The following is a 23,580-nucleotide window of genomic DNA, read 5'->3' as shown; positions in this document are numbered from 1 at the left end:
GATGTTGGTTCGCTGGGGCTTCCCAACCAAGAAGAGAGACCTTGCAAAGGTTGCCTTGCAGGCACTCTCACATCTCTCAGCCCTTTCCAGGTTGCATATGTATACCCTGCCCCCTGTTCCATGCTTTCTCTACCATACCCATTAGAGAGAAAAGTAAATTCCATTACACTCCATGTAAGGAAGTGAAGTGTTGATTTCTGGAAGAGTTTTGTCAAGTCTTAAAACGAAAAAAAAGTCACCATTCTTTAGCATTTTGCATCAGAGTTGAAGATTGTCAGACTAATTTCAACACCCAGATCTGCAGACCCAAGACCAAATGGACTGAATACTAAAATTCATGCTGAAAGCAAAGTGGGATCCATACAGAAAGGCAACATGGTTTGTCTGTCCTAATTTTTGCTTTGATAAAACAAAATACTGCTACATATTAAAATGTAGGTATTACTTCAAGCATTAAAAGGAGGAAGAAGCAGCAAGAACATCTGACTGTTGTCCTGTGCTCACAGCTAGCCCTGCTAATAAAACTGCTAAACCTTCCTGTACACTGAAAGAATACACTTTCTCCAAGAAGTTCACTATATTAGAGTATTTTATTCTTGCACAAATACCAGTTTATAGTATTTCTATAAGGAGGCTCTCCAGAACACCTTTTTCTTGTTAGATGCTGGGAGATGCTACAGAGTGAGTAGTTCTAAGAAAGCATGTCAATGATTTTTCGTACGCCCATGTTCCTTTTTAAAATTTAAAGGTCTGTTACCCTTGTTTAACTGGGGTGCTGTTATTTAGCTTGTATTATCATGCTTGCTCTTCTCCCCAACACATTTCATATCCAGCAGCCAATAATATCTGACAGCAAGAGTCCTCTGAAATACTGGAAGTTCCTGGAAGCTTTTCAGAAAGAGGTGGCCAGATAAAGATCACCAATTAACGCCTCAATGAAAGAAATACCTTCCGCCTTTAGCAGACAGAGCAAGAGGACATGCAATGAATACTCTCACCACAGGAAAATCTCAATGGAGGCACAAGCTCTTCCACAGCAAAGAAGTGACTTTGCACTTTATTCTACCACTTTACAGGTTCCCTGAGAGCTAGTAAGATGCAGAGTCCAGCTAGAAGTCTTCCCAAGGCAAGAGCATTCATATCTTTGGTCTACACTGTTAAGGCTGCAAGGAACATAAGATGAAATCATATTGCAGTCTTCACACAGCTTAGTTAATAAGCCAGATGACGAGAGAATTCCCAAGGAAACCAGGTCTTATCTAGCGTAATCAAAAAGAGCCTCACAATTTTCTCTTACACATCCAAGAGGCACTAGTGAATAATCTCCTTCAGTGAGCCAGAACAATAATCTCTTTTAGCTTTTTTGCTAAGATACATGTATATTTAAAAAAGAGCAACGCTTGTTTCAGCTATCGATTTCTACAATGAATTACAATTGACAACATATTTATTTTAATGACTGGAGGATTCAAGCAATACAGAAAAACAACTTGTTCAACCTTTTTAAACTATGCACTTTCACATGTAGAAAATTCAGTATTTTGAAACTGTTTATCGAGTTTGTTTTCCCAATTTACCTTTGAACATGTTAAGTGAAAAAAAGAACATGCTCCTGAGATACAGAACTAAAGAAATAAAAAATGAAAATATTTACATAATTTCAACCACATCTTCCAGCATATCTCACAGAGAATAAGGAGCTTGAGCAGAAAAAAAACACAAAGTTTTTAAAGAGATCTTACGTGCTTTCTTACCATTGACTTTCCCTAAGCCTGGAGCTTTATTTTTCAGTAAAGTCACTTGGATCTGGGGAATGTTTGTGATGTTTGAGTTCAAAACGAACTTGAAGTCCACGTGCCCAACCATACAGGCTTTTGGAAGAACCAGTTCAAAGACATGCTCATCCCAGCTGTTGCTGTCAGGAAACAAGAAAACAATGAGCCACTGTTAAGATTCAGATCAAGCAGACAGCTTTACCCAGTGCATTCTTCATCTATGCATATGTTCTTTAAAAAAAGAAAAAAACTACTTTGTGTTAGTTAACATACACACCAATTTCTAACATAAAAGCCTTTCAAGCTGTGATTGACCACCTTCACTTTGTAAAGAACACTTTAAAAGCCAATTAATAAAATAAGGGAGGGTAAGTCAAAGACTGGATAAAAGCAGCAGTGAAAAGATTCCCTGTTATCTTCGTTACAGTCCTGCTATATACAGTCCATATTACTAAAAATATCAGTTTGTAGAAAAACATTAAACGAAAAAAACCAACACACTAAAAAAGGATCTTTCAGTTGCTGAACAGTATAAAAACATGAAAGTAACTGCGTTGCAATATTGCAAGTTGGTCTTCTGTACTGGGAAGTGTTAAACATGGTCACTTTTCAGTATTACAACAGCTACATCTAGAATGCTCAAAATACTACTTTCAAAAAAAAAAAAAAAAACAAAAAACAATTTTTATTTTTTTAATACATCTGATAATTTATACAGCATGAGAAGTGCTTCTTACCAAGTATAACACACTTATAACAGATTCCAGGTACATATAAAAAGCTTAGTTTTAACTCCTCCGGTTTACAAACAGAGCATTTGCCCAGTTCCTCCAGTGGCTGGAAATGACTTTACAGAACACATCCATTTAAGAAATTGTAAGCTTTATCTTTAAAAAGCAAGGTGTAATACTTCTCATATGTTTGCATGTTCCTATTGTCTGTCTACATGCATATACATGTACATATACGAATCACTAACACTTTCTATTATACCACAGGTCACAATTGAGATTATCATAATTATTTAATCTTATTAAACCACATCTGCTTAATTTTATGCCACCGAACAAAGAAGAGGAGTTAAAAAGAAGTGTTACAACAAAATAGCAGAGTATATTGCTGAAGTAATTTCTACGTGATACAAAGGGACTACAATTTCAATGCTTTCATTTCTAGTAACATTAAAATGGGATCATAAAATGTATTTTTAAAAATAACTGAAGATATAACAGTGGTATTGCCTTTCAGATAACAAAGGTGTTCCTAACATGGATCTACACCCTGGTAACCTGCTCTAGTTGGAGGTGTCCCTGCCCACGGCAGGTCGATTGGACTAGATGGTCTTCAAGGTCCCTTCCAGCCCAAGCTGTTCTATGATTTATGATCAGAAGAGGCTTAGGAAAAAACTCTAAGACACTGGAGAAGTAATATATTTTTTTTTTTTTCTGCTGAAGTAAACAAGATTATTCCTTCAAACTCATTTTGCATATTGTGGAAATTTAGAATTAACCACCAAATCTGCGAATGGTTTCATTCTCCCTTCACTGACTTTTTTGGAAGTTAACCATTTGCCTTCTCTAGCATCCTTTCCACCTCAGCAATGCCAGATGCACTGAGACCTTTGACAACGAAGAGAGAATTCAGGGGCTTCATTGCAATGGCAGCAAACAGCAGCCTGTCTCAGAAACGCAGGGCTGGCAAACTAGTAAGCAGGCAGAAAGGCAGCACTATTTATGCTATGGCAGAAAAATTCTAGACCAAGAGGAAACCAGAAGCCAAGAAGCATAAACAGCATTTGCAATTCAGACAAACATGGTACAAACCACACTGTTGTACACCTCTAGTAACTTACCGCTGATCACACAGAAAACCAGCAACGGGACTTCTGAAATTGCATGCCAGCTTCCCAGAAGCAGCAGTATCAGAAATTATTTATTTTGGGGGCTGGCCAAAAACGGACAGTATACAGCTTGTGGCTTTGATTTAAGAAGCAACAGTCGAGAATTTTCAGCTATGGTACAAACTCAGATATGCGAAATAACAAAAAATCATCCTACAACTCCAGGGAAAAGCAAGCATTAACACTAAGACCACATCCGAATCATTCATACCTTTCCTCTGTCCTTTAAGATACTTAGCCCACTACAAAACAGGCAGGTTTTGTTTTTTGTTTTTTTAATGTGTTTTGATATTCCTATGGGGTCATGTAAAACATGGAGTGAATGAGACATTCAAAGGAACACTCAAAAGCCTTCTGAACTACCAAGTAATATTCTGTTCATCCAGTTCATAACAAACCTGTGGTACAAGTAGAGAAATGAATACAAATCACTTGGTCTCAGTTGTCTGTTGTACTCAGTGTGTTGGAAGATGCATGCTGCCATACCAAATTAGAACGGCAATTTGCTTACCCTAGAAATATTTTTGAGAGAATTCAGTAGCAGATGCCCTAAAGGAAGTTTTAAGTATCTCTCAAAAGGCACAAAGGGAATAATGACCCTCCATGTAGGTCTCACATTAATCTCCAATAGCAAAGAGATCTTCTCATACCTGTGGCAATGAACAATCTAATGTCATGAATAAAAAAACTCTCCCTTTTAACCAGTTTCTGAATTCCCCATCTCTCTGTTAAGCACATCCTTACATTTGTGTGCAAATTTTCAAAGAAGACAAAAAAATCATGTACTTCCTCATTATTTTCTCAATGTTTCAGTACGTGCACTCCAAATGTAATTTTTCTCTGATAGACTGAGTTACTTTAACAACTTTTCTCACCTTTGGAACCCTCCTAACTTTACAGTATCTTTTTTAAAGAAGAACACATAATCAAGACTATGTTCTAAATGCAAATGCACCATCACTCTTACAACTAACTACGACATGTTTTCCAACACCCCTCTTCATACCTTTTCTAAAACATCTCATCAATGTTTGATCTTCCACTACAACTCCACTTTATGCTGCACATCCATTTCCAGGCAATGACCACTGGAAACCACACGAATAGCTAACTCTTCCTTCCTTCACGTACTTTCAGAGTATCTTCTACACAGACATATTTCCCACATTTCAAAAAAAATCGAGACCAAAAAAAAGGACACTCAGATGTCACTGTTTTAGCAAAAAACCCTAGGAATTCATGTATTTTTGAAAAATAATTCACCCAATTTAACATTTAAGTTAAAATTTTCACTGAATAGGAAACATTGATGTTTAGATGATAATTCATATGGTAAAACAGATTCTGCTTTTTCAGTTTTTCTTTGCTACATAGCCTTTTAAAAGTAACAAAGTAGGAATGAAAAAGCGTAACATAATGACCTTCCCTGAAACACATTTATAGCTTTATTTCCTTCTAGCTACTTGGGAAGCAAAAGAATTACCTCTAGCTATTTGGGAAGCAAAAGAATTACCTTATCAAGTTGCATTACTCATCCATCTAAACCTGTAATCCCGCATCTTGATAAGAATCAGCATAAGACACTCAAAGAAAAGATAAAAGAAGCCTCATATTAAGTCAACAAACCCTGAAATCACAAAGTTTCTTCCCAGATATCTTTTAATTAAAAACTAACTTTGCTCTCAATCTTAAGAACCTATATTTTATCCTACAAAGGGGCTGTAATTTGATCATCTTCTAAATGTGTCATTCGGCAGCTGCTGAAGTTCTCCATTACTAAAACAAAATTTTCAACTTTACCTCTTTACATTCCTATTTTACTTTGCATCAGAAGTAATTCTTTTCTTCTAATTCAACAAATCATATTTTAATTCACTTCGGTAGATTTTTAGTTTTTCAACCGTTGCTGGACACAATAATCAATAGTTGTAACTGGAAGTTGTTTTGCATGGAAGGGCCTCCTTTCCACTTGGCACAGAGTATTTCACTCACGCAAAGCAAAATCACAAGATAAAGACAGCTTTCAAAACCTATAACGTACTGCAAGTTTTTAACCATAGTTTATGAATATTTAAGTTAAAGCAAGTTCAGTTTATGTTAGGTGTCAGCCCTGTAATGCCTGCAACCCTTACCTTCCAGACCTGTTTACCCATCTGAAACGTCTCATTAACGCATGCTAGCTTTCACTTATTTCACACCTTTCTTTCCCTTCCCCAATGAACTCTAGCTCCCCTAGTGTCTTTGGGCTTTTGTTTCCATCCAATGAGCATTTAGATTCTGCATTAATATCTAAAACTTAGACATCAGTGGGATGGATGTGTAACAGCTTAACCCAAAACACCTTGTAGTACATTATTACTCACTTCTCTTCAAAAACACACTATATAACTCATATTTAGACTTTGTCTTTCCAAGTATTTTTCAGGAAAAAAAACAAAAACAACACACATACAAAACTAGCTAAGCTAGGTTTTAACCAACTCCTCAAGGAGACTGCTATTCCAGCCTCTAAAATCCCAGAAGAGTTCCACGTTCACACACGTGCTGTGTCAGCACAATTCATATCAGTGGAAATATTGCCTCCATTTTAGCACAGCAAAGGCACTATATTGGCTCAAGTAAACGTCTCACATATAAACATTTTACTTGACAAGAGCAGATATAAATCCACACTCTATTTTCACATTTTAAGATAAAATGCAACACAATGTGGTTTAGGACAACGACTACATTCATACTGGCACCTATAGCTTGCATTTTCTGACTAAAAAATTGCTAAGAATTTGCGTATACATAAGAGCGAATCAGACTTTTTATAGAACAAGAATACCTAATTCTGGCAAATATGCTTGTCTAATTATATAAGGAAATACAACTTTGGTGTATAAAAATAAACGATTTCAAAATGTGATTTTTCAATTTGTTTCAAAGTCCATTACAGCAACTACGGCATGCAGAGCTTCCTTGCAAACTACGAAATAAGGACGGGTATCTTTGAAAACACGCACTCTTAAACTTGCACACTATTGAAAAACACTTAAATCACGTGAAATTTGTGATTACACCAGCTACACATGCTAGTTAAGCAATACACACGATTCTTCTTTGTACCATTACCCTATTTACCTGTCTGTCTGTAGCTTCCAAGTTCGAGTATGCTGAGCTGCATCTCCATGGTGCTGCTGGTGCAAGTGCTGAGGATGCCTCCTTTGCTGCTGCTCTTGCTGGACTTCTACCCAACAGGGAGGGACAGTGGCTGAAAATCGTGGTGTCAAGGTCTCAAAACGGGTCAGTTCTACCAGGGATGTCAGTGTTTCAAGGGAAAACGGCTGGTCCACCAAAAGATCAACTCCTGAATAATTACAGAACGTATATACTTGTTATACAGATGTATTTATTTCCCAGAACATCCTATAAACAGTTTGAAATATAACCAAACTGCTGTAAGTAAAATTAACGTCTGTGTGACACAAAAATTAAAAAAGTGCTAGCCCTGAAGCTGAAGCCAGTATCCTTTGAAGCTAAGTAATTTGGAATAAGTTTTCTAAGTACTGAGATCTCTGAGCATGCTGTCTGAGATTCAACCAGAAGCATCCCAATAAATAGTTAGCCAGCTACACTTTGATGATATAAAGCTGATTAAAACATTTTTATACCCTTATGGACTCAGAGAAAAAAATAAATACATTCCATGAAAACAGCCACATGGAATTACTATGCAGTCAAAATATTTTTATCACTGTTGTTTAAAACATTGCTTTGGCACCTGCCTATCAATGCAGACTTATTTTATGGTAGATCAGTAGAATGCTTTGGAAGCTCTCAGTTTAGCTTAAAAGAGGAATAAAGGAAAAACAAGCATGCTTTATATAATGCACTGAAAAGACACTGTTCCTAAACAAGTATCTTGTCTTCATATTCAAGTCTTGCCCTGAGGAAACAGGTTCACTGGATAATAATCTAGAGTTCTACAAATAATCAGGTTTCCTCCAACAAAAGCATTGAAAACATTAGGGAAAATAAGATATGCATAATGACCGTTTTCTTAGATTTTGAGCATTTTCTCTTAAAAATACGTTTCAGAAAAAAAAAACACAACAACTTTTAGTTGTAAAGGAAAACTCAGCACCAAAAGAAATACCACACCCTCAGTGCAGAGTCTGAACCTAGACACTATCTTGCAAAGCAAGCATGAGTGAAATCAGTAACAAGATCACATCCTCTAGCTTGAGAGGAGAAAACATGCACAATTCTTCCAGAAAAGTGAAGAAGCTCAAGATGAGAGACCCAGGGTCAGGCAGAAAATTCACTCATACTGCAGAAGCTGTAACTTCTGCTTTTTAGTCTATGAGGCGCGAAAATGCTAAAAAGATTAAAAATGCCGCAGAAATTTAATTTTAATAATACAGAGAACACCTTCGTTTTATTTATCTTTTACTGCCAAATATGAACCTTATTAACTGTGTGATATTGCAACAAGAACTGAGATCATAGCTCAAACTGTGTATCAGTTCAGTATTTCAATAGATTGGATTTTTTGCTAATTTGCTCCCCTTCCTCCAAAAGAAACTGTTACAGATTCAGAGCAACCATATACATCAGGCCCTGAAGCTGAAAAATTAAAGACTTAAGTATGCTTGACAGCACTGGAAAATTATCTTCTTTTGCAAAATTACATGATTTTTATTGTACTGTAATAATGAGTTACAGTAAGTTGAAGTACTAGTAGCAAAATAGAAAAGGTGTTTCAAACTGGTTCCAAGTTGCTTTTTAAAAAAAAAAAAAAAAAAAAAAGACATATTTTACATTACTTTACCACAAAAACACCCCTTCCCTTAAAAGGAAATTGCAATCAAGATGCATGACCTGGTAGACCTGGTAGTGTTAACACATTTCCTTCTACAACAATACCCTTTAAAATGCAGCCAAACTGTAAATGCAACCGTTTCAGAGTGCCTACAGTGGAAAAACAAACATATGAACAGAATACTCGATATAATATGTACAATAGACAGACAAAAGCTTGTGCTTGTCACTGGGGGTTCTATCCTGACCACAGCTACAGTTTCAGAGAACACCAAAGTGATTTCATAAAAACCGCCTAATGCTGTCTGCCACCAACTGTGACATGGGACATAGGTTAAGGCTTTATGCTCAGTCAGATCAGCCTAGGAGTTCAGTTCCCCAGAAGAAAAAGCCTTCTGTTGAGCTATGTCTGTCTGAAAAACATGCACAGAAATGGACAAAAACATTTCTTCTTGACATACCTGGATTAAAAGAGAAGCAACGCTGATGTGATGGATGCTAGGGGCAACGCCTGAGGATGATCCCTATCACTCTGACAGCTTCATTACTTCAGAGGATGTTTGCACAGTCCTAGCAATCACTCACACACAAATTAAGACTCAAGTATTATGGGCACAAATATTGTTAACCCAGGTAGCTCTAAGAACTCTTCAATCTTTTAGGTTCAACCTCCTGCCTAGCCCCTCATTTGGGGGCTGGCTTCCAATGATGATCCAACTTCGCACAGCTTCTAGGAGCTCCGCCTGAGAGCACAGCAGAAGAGTACTTGATTTGTCTGACCGCTGCTGTTTCCAGCATCTCATTGGGAACAAGCACAGACCAAGACCAAGCAACACTACACTCCCTGAATTATATTAGCGCTTAAAGGAAGACCTGCAACTTGTGGGCAATTTAAATGTGTAACTGTTTAGAAGACCACGCATAAGTAAATCTGTTGCATTAGGTCATATTTCAGCACGGTCTATACTGCAGACTGCATGGAGGAGAGTTAAAAAATAAAGAAATAATTTTGCCATCACATTACTGGCAGAATTTAAATGGTAATTATCACCATTTTGATTCATCAGGTTGGTCAAAGTTACCCTCTGAGTGGAAGTCACTTAAATCTGTTGATAAGCTATTGTAAAGAGAATGTACCTAATAAAGCAGATTTATGTCCTGAATATTCACATTCTCTATGAAGCGTTTGCTGCTTTATTTGCCATTACCAGAAGAAAGGTGCAGAAGAAAGCCACAGCCTTCCTTCCCTCACGTATGTACAGCAGTTTATTACTGAGCAGTTTTCAAACTTCAGGAATGGCTCCTTTGGAGAAAGAGGAGCAGCAAGAGAAATTCAGTCCTCAAAGCCATAGTGCAGAGCAGAAGACAGCAACTGCGGTACTGCTGCGTAGAGGTAATCTTATACTGAAAATCAACTTTTCCTTCCCTTTTGATTTCCTTCCTGCTTGCTAAGTAAAATCAGGAACCTTACAATCAGAGTCCAGAACAACGCATCATAGGGCCGGATGCAAGTAGGATTGTGGGGAGACAGACAGCAAGTAGGCTGGTGACAGTGAAGATGCCATTCATTATCCAGAACCATCCCTGTATTGCCACTCAGTCCCTCCCAGCTTCTCTGTCCTCTGCACCTGCAGTAGGTTAAAACCCACATCACCCACAAAAAAAATAAACATCATTTCTCTGACAGTCATGGCCGCAAGAATAAATTACATTCTACCATTACTTTGCCTTCATACTTCACAGATTCATTTTTTTTCTAATTTAAGAGTCATCGGTTTCCTGCATAGCCCTACGTCTGTCCCAACAGACATGACCAAAACCTCCAAACTCCAACCCAACTGAAATAATGTGTCTCTATCAACAACAGCTGCAGGTTAAATCAAAATGAAAAACACAACAGTTTTACAGTTCTCTCATCAACAGTTCCCCCAAACAACCACCACCAAAACATCTAGACTATACTTCAGAAACCTCAATATGACTCAAATCTTCCTCGGGCTTAACCAACAAAATTAGATTTGTTAAGTCTTAGTGCCAAATTATTTACAATGAAGCATACTTCATGTGGACTGAGAAAAGATATGAGGGCCCCACAGGAGCTCACATAACCTGCACACACACCATTTTCTCCTACAAGCAGGAGAAGACCCTCCTGTTTTTCAACCTTTTTATGTGACTACTTAAAAGAACATTACCTCTCACCAAAGCACTTGGTTTACCCAAGTGGGCCAGGATACTACAAAACAAGCAGATGGCAGAACTGGTGAACAAGAACTGCAGTAAAGACCTAAATATCATGTTTAAGCTAAAAATGGAATTTGGACAATTAGAAACAATTGTTTCTTTCAGTCCAAGGGCAAACAGCTTTCCAGGAAGCAAACTGACATGTAAATGACAGCAGATTTTGAGCAAGGCTCAACCTAAATCAAGTATGAGAAACAGAAATCCAAGAGTTAATACCTTAAGTTTATTTCACAACAACAACTGCACTACTTCAAGTATAGACACCATTAACTTTGCTTAGTATAGACACCATTAACATTGTGTGCAAAAATACTTATCAAATAAACTTTGCAAAGTTTTCTTAAGTAGAGCTGGACGTCGTCTGCAAGAAACCAAGACAACTTTAGATGATGAACATATGATTTTTGTTCCAAATAATCAGTTCAAGCCTATTTAAATTGTGAGGGAAGTTCAGTGTCTGCACAATTACCTGTTCTTTTTCCTTGTTTGCCCTGCTTATGATAACATGCAGTGATTGGAAAAACAATCAGTTACACAAAAGGATTTTTGAGAATTGGGAAGTGCTAAAATGTTACGCTTGTATATAAGCACTGGCAAATATACATAAAAATTACAGAACTCAACCGCAGGGTAATAAAACAAAGTATAAAACAACATGCTATTAAATAATTCACAATCACTTCACCATGCAACTTCCAAGAATAATAAAAGCATTATAATTAGGTATGTTTAAACATGTACAATTTACCTGTAATGCCTGGACTGGAAGGGTTAGATAAGGGCTTGGCGCCTTCTGAAGACTGTTCTACACTTTTGGAAAGGGATCCATCTACGAGTATATCAGCTTCATCTATGTCATCACAGGTTCCTCCAATCTGAAGGAAATGAAGTTCTCCACCTAAAATCATCACAGACAATGAAAGGAGCAAATTTAGACAGGCATATGGTTAAACTTGATTCATAAGACAAGCTTCCAGACAAAGTGCTACACAATTATGACTACAGTCATAATTATACAGGACCTGGAACATGAAAACTCATTTTGCTTTATTGCTACGACATTTTTCAGGGTGAACTACCAAAATACTAACTTCAGCTGTGAATGTCACAAAGGGAAAGAAAATATTAGGGAAGAGGGGGATAAAAGGCAATTAACTAAACAAGTCCCAGTAGAAACCCCGATCATAACGATTGTGATACTTTCCATAACCCAAACCATGAGTTAAACAGAAACTGTTCCACCACGTCAGCTAAGGCCTTCATACTTTGTTTGTACACATTGCATACGTTTCCTTTCCAAGTTTGATATCTGAGAATTGAACAAGTCATTTTCCCGCTGAACTCTCCTAAATAAAGGGCTCTTCATATCTTTTATCAGACTTCGAATAACAACACTGATCAGTACAACAGTCAGAAGGGCAATTCCAAAATATTCAGTGGCCAAAATCTTTTGGTGAAATCCCGAAATCATTCAATGAAGTTGCCCATCATAAATGACAGAACTCATCTGTGCATATCACTGGTGGTAAACAGAGAAATCACTGAGAAAAAAAGTAAGGTCATGGAAAAGTGTTTTTAACCGTTTCAGTAGTCACAAAAATCCCAATTACTGGAATATATAGAGAGAAAAAAGAAATCCTGGAAGGCCTTCTATGTTTTTTTTTTGTTTTTTTTTTCTCTGAAAATTGATAGCAGAATGCCCTTCAGCACCTGACTCGTTATGAAAAACCCTGCTAGTCAAACTGTCCAGGTCAACTGAAACAAACAAACAAACTTGAGATAATGTAGGTAATAAAAATCCAAAATAAAAGCATAATCAGCAGGTCCATGTTTTGCACTGGGGGAGCAGGAGGAAGTGAAACACACAGAGATTAAGGCACAAAGAGAGATGGTGCAAGGTTTTACTGGATCTCAGTAAGAAAGGCCCATTAAAAACACCTTAATAACATTACTGTTTTAACAAGACTGAATAAAAAGAGGACTATTAGAGCTTGAATCACCAAAAAGTAGGAACTGCCCAACAGACAGAATTGGTGCTACATGCTGTGGGAAAATCTATCTGGGGGTAAGAGTGATACTGCACGGAAACAGGGTTCTCAGTGTCTGAAGGGACATAAGATTTACTATCCATATTTTTCATTTTATCTCTTTAAAACAGCTATTTTATTAAACCCCTAAGTCATTTGCTGTCGGGCCTTTCTTACAGAGATCCCACACTAACTCTTCTGCCCTCCACACACCCACCCCGATGCAGAACAGTATGTCAGCAGTAGATGCCAAGAGCAGAGAAAAAAAAGAATAGTTCTAGTAAATAATGCTTAGGGTGAACTTCCTTAAGATTATATTGCTCACAATTATGGCAATTAACATTATATAGCTCACAACCACACAGCAATTTTCTTAAACAATGAGAATTAGGGACATGTTAGGAAACTCAGCTCCGTTTGGTGGTAAGCCAAACCTCAGTTCTTTCCCATTCTGTTTACTGCCCAAAGATCCATGATTTGCGTGATCTCAGTGATCAAAACCCGAGAATCTCCTGTCCTGGAAATTAGCACAGCCGAGTGAAATGGAAGTTCAGACTGACCGGGGCATTTACCAGTTGTATGGCTCAGAGCAGGAGACAGGGAAGTTGTGGGCTTGTCTAAGGGAACGTTATGCCAAGGTCTACTCAATCTGTAGGTGGTTGGATTTGTTTTGTTTTAACCAACAATCATTTTGGAATTGATAATGCTGGAATTGATCATTAGCTAATGAATTAGCTGCCAATAAATTGCTAATTGGTAATAGTAGCAAGTACTGCTAATTAACAGCAGCAAAAAAAAGCCTTATGATTTTAGCCACACTACAAGAAGAAGAGCAAGTCCCTGAATTCCTAGAAGACTCCACCACTCTTTGAAGAAAATCTCTGTGCTAAACTTGAAATGTCTCACTTATTTCTTGTTTTTAACACGTTTCTGTAAAAAAAACTTTATCATGAACATCAGCGATACTGTATTAGCCTATAAATTAATTAGTGCCTCTGCAAGCTTTCCAAAACCCGGCGGGTGGCTTTGCTTCTGTGTTACAAAAGAGGTGGTTGTTCTCACAGAACATCTCAGGATGACCTTCTGACGATGCCTGCTTATTTGTTGTAGTGTTACCATAGCTCCTGTAGTCTAGTGCGAGGAAAAAAAATCTGTGCAAAAGTCAATGCTGATTTGTCATCCTTGCTTTATTTATTTATTTGCTTACTTGTTTATTTGAGTTCTTACTTGCTCGTGGTATGTACTACCAGACTGAAAGGGACTCACTCATCTGGTACTTTCTAATTCTAGTAGCAAACATTGTAATTAGTAGTTTACCTGAAGACTTCAATGCTTGTATCACTTTTGGACAGAGATGACAAATGCTTCTGTTGCACCAGCAAGGAGACATTAAAGCTTACACTGACTTTCTCAGTGATCATAAAGGAGAATAATTAGAAAACAGTATCACTGTATTTCCTGAAAATAGCAGGTAGAGCATTAAAAACATGGGTGGAGTCATAGAATCATAGAATACCCCGAGTTGGAAGGGACCCATAAGGATCATCGAGTCCAACTCCTGGCACCACACAGGTCTACCCAAAATGTTAGACCATGTGACTAAGCGCGCAGTCCAATCACTTCTTAAATTCAGACAGGCTTGGTGCAGTGACTGCTTCCCTAGGAAGCCTGTTCCAGGGTGTGATCACACTCTCAATGAGGAACCTCTTTCCTCATGTCCAGCCTAAACTTCCCCTGCCTCAGCGTGACACCATTCCTGTGGGTCCCATCACTGGTGATTAAGGAGAATAGGTCAGTGCCTGCCTCTAGTTTAATTCTGAACTGTATTTAAAATCTGTAACTTGCTCAGACTTAAGAACCTGGTGGGTTAGTTACACATATGGAAGGTAAAAATCAGAAATCCATCCAAATGAATCCCAAGCTTCCTTACATCAAACCAGCGATCAGTTCCAGGAAGGCAGCGTTGGCACAAGTTAGAGGACATGTCAGAGATGAGGCCACTGCAGTCGAAGCCAATCTGGTGAAGTGTTTGATACACTGAAGGTATCCTGCATCCTGGCAGGAACTTGGAACAGTGACACAGATGTCGACAGCTATCACAACACAAGCACACAATCAACCAATACCCCAAAGATAAGGGCATTAAGACCACTAAGCCATACCACAGGCAACTAGCCAATAAACAAGGGTTGGTTCCTACATACCAGTTCGGAACACCTGTAAGATTTCCCCAAGAAAACTTCCCAAAGCCTCGCTCTAACAGAATTTTCTCTATTCTTGGACATTTCAGCTGTAAAATTCCATCCTGGGTCACGAAAAAATAGAATGTGATTGACTAGAGACGAGTGAAAGCTACCATGCTGGGCAAGGAATAATTAAAGGCATTATTATGGGAAAATGGAAAATCAGCTAGCCAGCAGTTCTGTAAAAGAGGTTCTTGTGAGTCATAAGATGAACCCGATTCAGCTTCCTGCTCCAAAGTGCAAACGTCCTAGTGTGTACATGCACAGACAGTATGTACAGAGCACAGTTATTAAACAGAAAAGAAGAATTCCTTTAAAGACATCTGTAGGATTACTGTGGCTGTTTCTGGGTCAAGAAGCATGTGGACCTGAGAAGATCTTTTGGGAAGGGAGAGCAATACTTTTTTTTTTTTTCTTCTTTCAAAGCTCCCGAGGGAAGTTTAAAACAACTGAGGTATTGAGCTGATGAAAACAAATGGCTTGAGGTCCCCACTCCCCTTTGTAGGGATCTTTGCCACGTCAATTAAGGATGGCACAACTGACTCCAATCAGCACAGATAATACAAGCTAGAGACCAGAAAAAAAGAATTCATCAAGGACATTGTGCATTAGAAGAAATTCTGTGAATAGGCTGTTACCTCTCCAATGCAGAAGAACCTCAAAAACAGGTTGATCTCCTTCTGAAAGGGTATGTGTAATTGATCCTGACCTTGAGATGATCTCCTTAGGATCATTTCCAACAATAATTCTGGCAAAAAACCTCAGCCCCTCCCATCCCCATTAGATCCCATCGCCTATGAAGGCAGAAAATTGAAAACACTTGACTGATTCCTCAACTTCAAATATGTTAATGCACAAGGCTGACAAAGCCTAGTGACAGAGACAAATAAGACATGAAAACAAAAACAGAAAAAAGCTAGAGAGAGTGATAAATACACTCCATACAGCTCAAGAGCAATAAATTTGTTATAACCGAGTGGCACAAGATTTGGTGGCATTTGTTCCCAAATGTGTGGAAGTGCCATCCAGTTCTGTCAAGCTTGCTACAAGAAATATTATCACATACAACTCATTTTTGACAAGACCAAACTTAGGTCTAAAAATGCACTATTTCCTCGACAAAGGAGAGTGACAAAAACGCAGCACCGCAGGCAAGAACTGGGCAAAATTAGGTACCCAAAACAAATGCCCCAAAACATGGCAAAATAGACATCTAAAGAAAAAAGTGCTTATAGATGAACATATAAAACAACTGCTAAGGTATTAATGTGCAGGATGGGTTACATACAATGTTTGTGGTCTTCTTTAACGTTTCCTTTTTTTTTTTTTTGAGTAATTTAGAAAAAGACAATATCCACCAGAACTGATCCAATGTACTCCAGAAAACATGACGTGCAAGAAGCTGGTTATGCAACTGCAAATGGAGCTGGAAAGCAACATGGGTAGAAAAGAGGATTGCTAGAATAAGAAAGCAGTAAAGTTCCTCCTTCTTATGATGATAACAAGTAGAAAACTTTCTTCTTCCCACTGCTTTTCCCCAAACTACTTCAATAATTAAACTGAAAACATTAACTACATTAATTTAGGGAACTACTGAAGAATCATTTTTTAAAACAAATCAACCTTCTGTTGAGACTTTTGCTAGATGAAATGCAAAACCAAATACTAACATTTTCAAGGGGATCAATATGGAAATGATTTGCTGCAAAACCTTCACTTGCTATGGATATTTCAAAAGTAGATTTGTGAAAGAATTAGATTGCAAACTTCAGGTGAGCACAATCCAAGAATCCTTCACTGACTTGAACGTGTTCAAGCACTCCAAAGCCACTATACAGATTTTAGCACTTACTTAATCATACAGTCTGGGTGAAAAGTACTTGCTTTATTTATCATAGCACCACCCTGAAAGTTTCTACTTCTGAGAGCATTTGATTTATTTGAAATGCCACCCCACTTTCCTACTTGATAATATTTCTTGAGAAAGCTTCAAACGTTGAAGTTCCTAACATTGGTAGCAATGAAAGACTAAGGAAACAACCCAAAACAAGAAAAGAATATAGTTGAATGCATGCTGTGGACTGTTTACTTAAGCAATCTTTGGTAGGCCTGCAATAGTTAGAAGAAAAATGATTAGATGAAAACAGATTTATGAGTGCGGTGATAACTGTTGCCCTTGAAATTTACCCATCCAAAACAAATTATATCTGGTCCTCTTAAACACCAGATCATAGAGGTCAAGTACCATTGGAAGGCCACTCCACTGCTATGAGCCTGCTGCATAGTTTAATAATAAAGAATATTTTGGATGCTACTGAATTTAAGCCAAGTTTCATATTAATGACACGATGCAAAAATGTTTAACAGCCTCAAGTGATAACAAAGCACTGCTAAGAGGGATATTAACCATAGTTTACCTTGGCCAAGGGTAAGAGAAGAAAGCAAAACACAGAGAGATTAAAACCTATTCTTTGCTTGACAGAACTGGAACCAAGAATATACTTCACCACCTCACCCCAGAGGTCAACTGCAGACACTCCTTCACGGAGAAGCACCTGAGGCTGACACCAAGGTGCAATATTTTTAAGTGGGATAAGAATAATTATTCCCAACCCACAAAGATGATTGACGTCAAATGCAAGTCGAAAACATCTTTACATAAAAACATTCAAAGCCTGAAACACCCATTCACACAAATATATTTTTTTCCAGTTATATCTTAAGGGCAGCTACAGAGAGAATTATGATCTACCAAGGATGCTGGCATGTCAACAAGCATCTTCTGCTGGAACAGGAGAGAGTTGGCTTTTCTACATCCAAAACTTGGAGATGTTCAAGTACCTTCTCTCACCACCTGAGCAAGTAAATAGTAAAGAACATACCGCTCAGCCCATATTCTTGAATGCTTTTCCCATGACCTCCAAGCACTTCCAGTGCATGTTTGTTCAAAAGCATTTACTTAACACGTTCACCTGCGTCACTGCACTGCGAGCTACCTGCTAGGATTAACATTCTCCTTTCGACACCAGTCTTCCTTACACGGTCTGACTGCAGCCACATCCCCTACATGGTAGTTAAGACAGAAGAGCAAAGACTGCGAAGGGATTTTGGAAGAAGCCTAAGAAAACTGCACTTCAGATAAAATAATGAAAAATCTTTTTGTCCATCTGGCAGATAAGCAAGCAATTTTACCCACTTACAGTAGCAGGATTAAAGGACCGAACGCAAATTAAGGGAAATCTATTCCTTACATTGTCACTCAAATATACACCTAGATATAGAATGGAAGAAGTTAAATAAATAGTTGAGCTTTTTGGTTTGCTCTTTCTTTTAGTATTTCTGAGTTTTCTAGAGTACTGTTATTTATATTTCAGATCATTCTTTAAAAAGCTCCAAATTTCAGCATGAAGGACTCAAAGGTTTCAGAGGTATCTTGTATCAGATCCTGAAATACAGACTTCTAATGAATATTGGTCTCTAAACATTTGTGATGACTTTGTACTTAATTTCTCAAAAGAGAAAAAACTATACAAGCAGAAGTGACCAAAATGCAAAATACATATATACATGTGTGTGTATATATATATATATATATATATATATATATAAAAATTGAAAACTTCTAAAGATATATAAAGATATAACAACCAAAATATTTTTGAAATTCATTTTAAAATGGTTGCAGAACAAAAAAAACCAACACAAAACAAGTTCTAAATAGAGGCACAGTGGGTGTAAATCAAAGGCAAGAATAATCAATGAATAAAAAATTGAAGAGTTATTGAAATACTACATTCAAAAGGGGAAAATTGATGGCAGAGGAACAAATGCCTGTGTTTTTTTTTTGCAGGACCACAGAACAAAAAGAAAATCCCAGTCATCTTAAAGGCAGCAAGAACAAAAGAACTTGCAGGCGAAGGTATTTATAAATTACTAAATGGACACTATAGCACTCTGAGAAAAAAAAAAAAAAAAGAAAAAAAAAAGAAAGAGGTTTTTACTGAAAAAGTAGAATGATGTGCTTGCCTATTATGAGTAAGACAAACTCCAGTCAGTAACAGAAGTGGTAATTATAAAGGCAGAAGAGACAAATACTCCTACACACACAGAATAAATGCTCCCAGATCAACAGACCTGCGTCTTGCATCCAAGGTCCCAAAACAGGTTTAGGTAATACCAAACTCAACAAGAACATCATTACCGTACACGCTAACACTGGATGGGAAAAAAGCATGCACAGGAACAGCAAGCCCTTTAACTTCTGTCATTAGCCTTAAACACAAGACAGACAGAATAGATTTCATGTGAGAATTAACTGAATAGCAGTACCATCCTGTGGGAAAATGCTTAGCAAGGTTGTTTTTATATGGGATTTGATGTTTGACCAGTAGAGGTAAAAACATGACATGTATTATATTTTTATAAATATAATTTTATATATGAAATATCTACATGATACATATAGTTTTCAAAAGCAATTAATCTTTGGGTTAGAGTTCCGTTTTAACTAGGAAAAAATGTGCATTATTAAATAAAGCTCAAACAGTTTATTAGCTGTTTCTACTAAAAGAGGACAATGTAATAAATCCAAATGTTTCCATTGGCAATCTGTACATATCAATACTAGTTGCTAATACTCAATGCATTCAACCGTATTAAATAAGTAAATATAAAGTTTCCAGTGCCAAAACTCACAGCAGGTATATGATAAATACAGAGTCCTTAGCAGACAAAATTTTTACAATAAACTAGACTATCGGAAAAAACAAGTAGGACTGATTTAACAGCCACTCATCTGAAGACTACCTAATTAACATGATGCGACCAAGAAAGGTGTAAACGTGACAACTGAAATTCTAGTGGAGGTAAAGTTCAACATGGTATCAGTAGGAGTTCCTCTGTAATGTGTGAACCATCCCGTCAGCTTAGCACTTAAAGAGACTAAGCATTTCCACGGTAGCTGCATTCGAGTGCAGGAGAGCTAGATGGGACATTGGCATACAGAGAAATTCTGGGTTGTAGGGACAGGTTCATCTCTTCTCCTGTGAAGCAGCAATCAGCTGGACTTCAGTTAGACTCCTCGCCCACCTGCCCTTTACCCCCAAAATGTACTGTGTTTCTTAAAAATGATTTAACAATCCCACATACATGGTCCTGGCTCTCAGAGCCAAGACAGAATAATTCCAATTGCAAAAAGGCCTAAACAGAACCAGCAGCCCTGTCTGAAAGAAGACAATCTTATTAACTTGTCACTGGATTGAGGTACAAAAGCATCACCTTCTCTGCTCTCTAGAATATCTCCAATACTTACAGAAAACATTTTTCTGAAACACCTATCTCCAGCACAGAAATAATTACATTAAAAAAATCCTTTTGTTTTGGATTTAAGCAGATCTGTGACGCTACAACAACAACATTAACCAATACACAACCAGGACATACCCAAGAGTAATCCCCATTTTAGACATGAAAATCCACATTTAAGAGGAGGAATGGAGCTCATGCTCTCTAGAACAAAAGTAAACTGTAGGTAAATTCAATGGCATTTGCCTATTACTATCTTGAAATTTATAGCCTGCCATCTAACATTCTATAATACAATCCAAACACGGCAATATAAAGCATTAAAAAACATATTAAAAAGAGTCTTACCTTTGGTGCATGCACATAATCTGTCTGTGCCCGAACAGTATATCACAGAGACAAACATATCTGGTTCCTCAGTGCCCTCTTTTTTAGGTGGCTCCACTTTGGCCAGAATTTCGAAGTTCGAAAGATCTAGTATTTTTACATATCCTCCCTGAGTAGTTATTACCAGGTGCCCAAGAGTGGAAATCTCAGATCTTCTCTCTCTCCCATTGCCATTTTTAGAAGTTAATTGCATTTCCTCTACAGGCTCCTCACAGTCATCCTCTCGATTATCCAATATATCTGGTGGGAGCAAAATCATTGAGGTAATTGTGTCTTGGGGGTCTTTGATATGCTGGATTTTTACTGGTTCCTCCTCTAGAGTAACTATTCTAGTGGCATAATTCATTTTATAAAGCACTAGGTATCCACCGCTAACACTTCTCTGTTCAGGCTGAATTATTAAAGGAGTTGTTGGTACATCTGCTGGTGACTCATGTTGGATTACATCGATACTTGTGCCATTCACTACAGCAAGACTTGATTCTATTTCACCCTTCCTTCTATTACATAGTGCCGAGTTTAATTTATTTAAATTATTCAAGGCCTCTACTTGATTTATTGCACTCAGAGATTCGACAGGACAAGTCCGCAGTCCTACTAACAAATGAACTCCATCTGCACAAGGAGTGATTGAATCTACACACAGGTTCTCCTCCTCTGCAAACTTTGGCAGACGCAGGCACTGAACCAAAGTCCCAGGCTTGGGAACCATAGAGCTCCACTTGTCCGAGTCCGGAGAAGTTAGGTTGGCCGCAGCATCTGCAAACTGCTGAATGTAAGTCACAGGGGGATCCTGTAACAGCAACTGTTCCTGACTGTCCAGCTCCATTTCAATGATCTGTGGAACTGTGAAACCATCATCATGCATACTTTTACTCATAATATTGTTCATCTGTGAAAAAAGTTTTCCTGCTTTTTCATCAGACTCCTTAATGCTGTATAGCAGCAATACAGGTAAAGTCCTCCTTACCAGAGGGGAATTCAGTTCTGAGTTAGTGCAGGATTCATTGTCAGTTGATCCCTGTTCCGAGACACTCTCACCTCGAGTCCTGCTTAAGCCATCCAGTGACCGCTGAGAGTTACTGCTAACAGGAGAGGTAGCGGGTGATTTGTATGTTAAGAGACCTCCAGCTAATAAACAAGGAAAGGGAATGTTGTGTTGTTCCAGATGTTTTTCCTTCATCTTTTCGCTCTTACAGTTGGCCAAGCAGGGATTTGCACCGAGTTCTTCTAGATCCTTAACCGTGTCTTCCAGAACATTTGCAACAATTTCCCACTGCAGTTTCTCAGGTTGCTGAAGAATGCTGAGAGCTGTTATATCAAGGCTGACTTCCATAGTTTCTTTTTGTGATGTATGCCCTTTAAACAGAAATGATTAATGTAGTATATGTTTCAAAATAAAAAGGAATCGCGTTACATGTATTATGGACTTATTCTCATAATTAAGGAAAAGTTTCTGCTCTACAGTTTCAGTATGTTGTAACATTCTGTAAGATCAAGACTTGTTAGTCACGAAACAAGAGAAAAGGTCTAGAAACATTCTTTCCACATAGGCTAATGGTTCTCCCAATTTTATCAACAAGAGTGAAAGTAAAGAAAACAGGACAATAGCTCTCCTGGTAAACAGTAAGATCTTTTCAACAATTATTTTACACAGGTTAGACCACCACACTAAAACCCAACCAATCCAGTCGATTAATTTCATGTTCCACCCTGTACCACCCCTCTTCCTAGCCAGCCCAGCACCATGTACAATCTCCAGCTCAGCAGATTCATTCTCCACTCTCAGCTGTAAAACACTTAATTTTACTCTGAAGTTTGAGTTACCACCACGTAACAGACAATATGAAGAGCTCGCTCAGCTGCTATAAAACACAACAGTGTTCAGATAGGCATGATGAAATTAAACAGCACTGCAAGAATAACAGTGAATCAGAAGAGTTCAATTAAGTAATGCAAAAATTTAATTGATTACAAAGGAAAAATCCAGCTGAGACTGAAGCATAAATGATAAAGCATCATCTTCATAAATACTTGCATTGAAAAAAAATGTCTTTTCCCTTGTGTGTATGCACATGCGCATGTTCTTTACTTCCTTCCCTGCTGCTTTTGATTAAGCAGTGTAAACGAACTATGAAAAGCAAGCATGCAATCGTCCCACCCATCAAAATTTCTGATTAAACCTCTAAGAAAATAATGCAAACACCATATATAGCTTTGTACTGCTTCCATTTGAAAGCTTTCTTCAGGATGAGAAAAAAAATAAATTTCTATCAGAATCCATACATACAGAGAAACAATCAAGATAGAGGAACTTTCTTTAGCAGTCCTCTGAATTTAAAGGGTTTTGTGCAGCTCTGATTTGTTCCTGTTCTAAGTAAGTTCCTTTAACTTGGTTTGTGTGTTTTATTGACAGCAAGATAAGCAATGCTTGTTGTCAAATAAGACATTTATTAACCAAAGTGATTTTTTTTTTCTCTCTCCTGTATCTACTCTCTCCCACCACACAAATAATGACTTAACTATTGGCACTGTTTCAGGTCATTTTTTTTTCTTCCTCCCCCCCAAATACTATGAATACATATCCTTCGCTTTTGACAGGGATTTCTTAAGAGCCTGAGAAAAACAATTTTCTTTCTGATTTCTAAAGTACTATACAGAGCAAATATAACCTACCTGTCACAGATTCTGATCTGGAATGCTCTTCACTGTCCGAATCCTCCAGTAGGTCATCACTGAAAAAAAATTTATGAATGACACCATGTACACTGTCGCTGCATTCCTATTTTTCAATAAATTAGGAAAAAAAAGGGTAAAGAGAATCAAATGTTGGTTATTATCCTGCGTTTCTTTTAGTCAGTATTGTATATCCATTGCTGGATGTCAGACACAAA

General features: G+C 37.7%; 1 protein-coding gene across 5 annotated transcripts in view; it reads right to left on the bottom strand.

Annotated features, from left to right (window-relative positions):
• Positions 1 to 23,580, bottom strand: part of BIRC6 (baculoviral IAP repeat containing 6) — a 181,110-nt gene that overhangs the window by 133,684 nt on the left and 23,846 nt on the right. For all 5 annotated transcript variants that reach the window (XM_082757615.1, XM_082757618.1, XM_082757619.1 and 2 more), the window contains exons 9-13: positions 23,363 to 23,421; positions 20,648 to 22,045; positions 11,474 to 11,623; positions 6,802 to 7,027; positions 1,755 to 1,915 (exon numbers count right to left, since the gene is read on the bottom strand). In XM_082757615.1, coding sequence (XP_082613741.1) covers positions 1,755 to 1,915; positions 6,802 to 7,027; positions 11,474 to 11,623; positions 20,648 to 22,045; positions 23,363 to 23,421 — 1,994 coding nt within the window. The remainder of the gene's footprint in view (positions 1 to 1,754; positions 1,916 to 6,801; positions 7,028 to 11,473; positions 11,624 to 20,647; positions 22,046 to 23,362; positions 23,422 to 23,580) is intronic.

This window comes from Aythya marila, assembly GCF_965140915.1.
Source record: "Aythya marila genome assembly, chromosome: 3".
Taxonomy (NCBI): Eukaryota; Metazoa; Chordata; class Aves; order Anseriformes; family Anatidae; genus Aythya; species Aythya marila.
The sequence above is the reverse complement of the archived record's forward strand: the minus strand, read 5'-3'. Positions and strand labels throughout refer to the sequence as shown.